The sequence below is a fragment of the Amphimedon queenslandica genome, unplaced genomic scaffold (genome assembly GCF_000090795.2).
Source record: "Amphimedon queenslandica unplaced genomic scaffold, v1.1 AMPQUscaffold_7708_Cont20343, whole genome shotgun sequence".
Classification (NCBI taxonomy): domain Eukaryota; kingdom Metazoa; phylum Porifera; class Demospongiae; order Haplosclerida; family Niphatidae; genus Amphimedon; species Amphimedon queenslandica.
In genome coordinates this window covers 1-2194 of record NW_003552010.1, presented here as the reverse complement: position 1 = coordinate 2194, position 2194 = coordinate 1, and the positions used below count along the sequence as shown (strand labels likewise).

Below are 2194 nucleotides of genomic sequence, written 5' to 3'. Positions count from 1 at the left end.
ATACGGTAAATACATGTACATTTGTACTTTTAATATCTTTGCATGTAGAATGTGTCATGTATATATGTTGTTATTCTGGCATATGCCTTTATTCCTGGGATTGTGTGAATTTACGATTTCATTATTTTTTATAAATCTTTTCTAGATCTGCCCATGTCAGGCATGGCTATACCTTGTTTTTTAAAAAAATACTGTGTATTATTATTATTGTTATTATTTTATTATTTTAATCATTATTATTATTATTATTATTATTATAGAGGATGTTTGCAGTACAGTGTCATTGTATTGTCTCCAGTTGGTACAGTCACTTATCCTTGAGCCATTGACTCCAGCACTAATGCAACAAGTAATGGAATCAGTAACTCCTGAGCTCCTACAAGAATTTGCTTCTTCTAAAAGTGAAGAAGTAATTTATTATGATATCATGATATTGGCGTTTTATTTGTTTTTCTTTCCTCGCTTTCTCTCATCTTTCCTTTTTTGTCAATTCATACTATATGTAGTTTAAGCAAGTGGCTTGTGAATTGATGGTGGATATTCAAAGGCTTCAATGACAATACTTCTATAAGCTAATAACTGTTTCTAATAATTATGCTACGTCACTTAAAACTGATGATTATTATCTGTTAAGACGGATTTACAATATTACGCTAGTCCTGATGTTACATAGATGCTGGAGACTGGAGTTGAATCTGGTTCAATTCCAGCATGAAGCATGCATCAAAAGGTCAAATTGCACACGCTTTTGATTAAAAATTGATGGTACGTTGGCCTAGTGTAATATTGTAAGTCCGCCTTTTACCATTAAAAAGAGACAAGCATCATTTAACAGTGTTGCATTAGCAGCATTACACTGTTGCATTAGCAGCATTACACTGTTGCATTAGCAGCATTACACTGTCAAGAGATTATATTATTTTTGTTATCATGCATCACGTGAGTTCTGCTTTTGAAAAATGGTGGATCTTTCCCAATGGAGAGCCTGCATTGGCCTATGGAATAGCTGTAAGACTGCTGCTTGTAGGTCAACTCAATTTTGCCATCCAAATTTCTGTAAAACTGTGGGTAGAGACAAGACCAGCAGTGTTATATCTTTGTATCTGATTGTCGCTTTGGTCTACCTTAGTAATATAGCATCTTTACTTTTTCCAGGTAGGTAACTCTATAATGCTGTAACAATACTAATTATCTATGTCAGGCATTATTACTAGTTGTTCCTCTGCATGCTTTCGTTTTGTCTTGGCTGGAGGATGTGCTTCCATTTTAGTTTGTATTTTTCTGTATTTCATTGTCCGTCGGCTACTTCTGTTCTTGTCAGGAGATATTGAACTCAATCCTGGTCCTATAACAGGTAGGTGTGAATTTATATATAGTCGGGGCGAGACCTGTATGAATCACTTTAATTTATCTTAAATATGTAATTATACTTGTAGGTGACCCTGAGAAAATATTAAGGTTGTGCTCTGACAAACTTGTTAATGCAATTTCTACAACGCTTCATAAAGCAACAATTAGGCTGTATGCTAAAAACCTAATACCACGGGAAACCAAAGAAGAGGTGTTTTTATCATCATTTACACCTTGTAATAGAGCCTATCTACTTGTGAATGTCCTTGAACAACAGTTGGAGGCCTCTCTGGATTCACACCAGTATCTATTTGATGTATTTCACACATTCAGGAACCAAAGAAATCGGGCACTAACAGATCTAGTCAATTCTATCTTTGGTATGTATGTAAACCATACAATGATTCATATTCATATCGGTATATGGCACACTGAAGAGCCTTGCAATTTATAATTAAAGCTGGTGAAAAGTACATGTTAATTAAGCACTATAAGATCCATAGTTTCTTATCACAGATAGGGTGGGTTTGTTTATTTTCATTAAATTTATTCATTATCACTTGTATAAGCTGTGTGTATAAAACCTCAATACTGAATTGTGAGTTTGCAACATGGCATCATAAATGCTGAAATTTGGAAACAAAAAAACTATATATACACAGGGTTTTCCACAGGATTTTGGCATAGTGCTCATGCAGTTTCTTGTCAGTGGATTGTCAAGTTGCTCAAAAACTGGACCAAAGACAGAGTGTTTTGACAAAAATCACAAGGAGAGAATTCTCCATTTTTATAACTATGATTTTCTGATATACATACATGCCCTTATAATGTGTATCAAGAACCT

At 34.2% G+C, this 2194-nt stretch overlaps 1 protein-coding gene across 1 annotated transcript; it reads left to right on the top strand.

Annotated features, from left to right (window-relative positions):
* Positions 1–952: 952 nt before the first annotated feature.
* Positions 953–1730, top strand: LOC109591609 (uncharacterized; the record flags this gene model as incomplete). Its single annotated transcript, XM_020007314.1, has 3 exons — positions 953–1155; positions 1202–1354; positions 1437–1730. Coding segments are annotated over exons 1-3 (643 nt in total), but the record flags the coding sequence as incomplete, so codon positions are not given.
* Between the last annotated feature and the right edge of the window lie 464 nt (positions 1731–2194).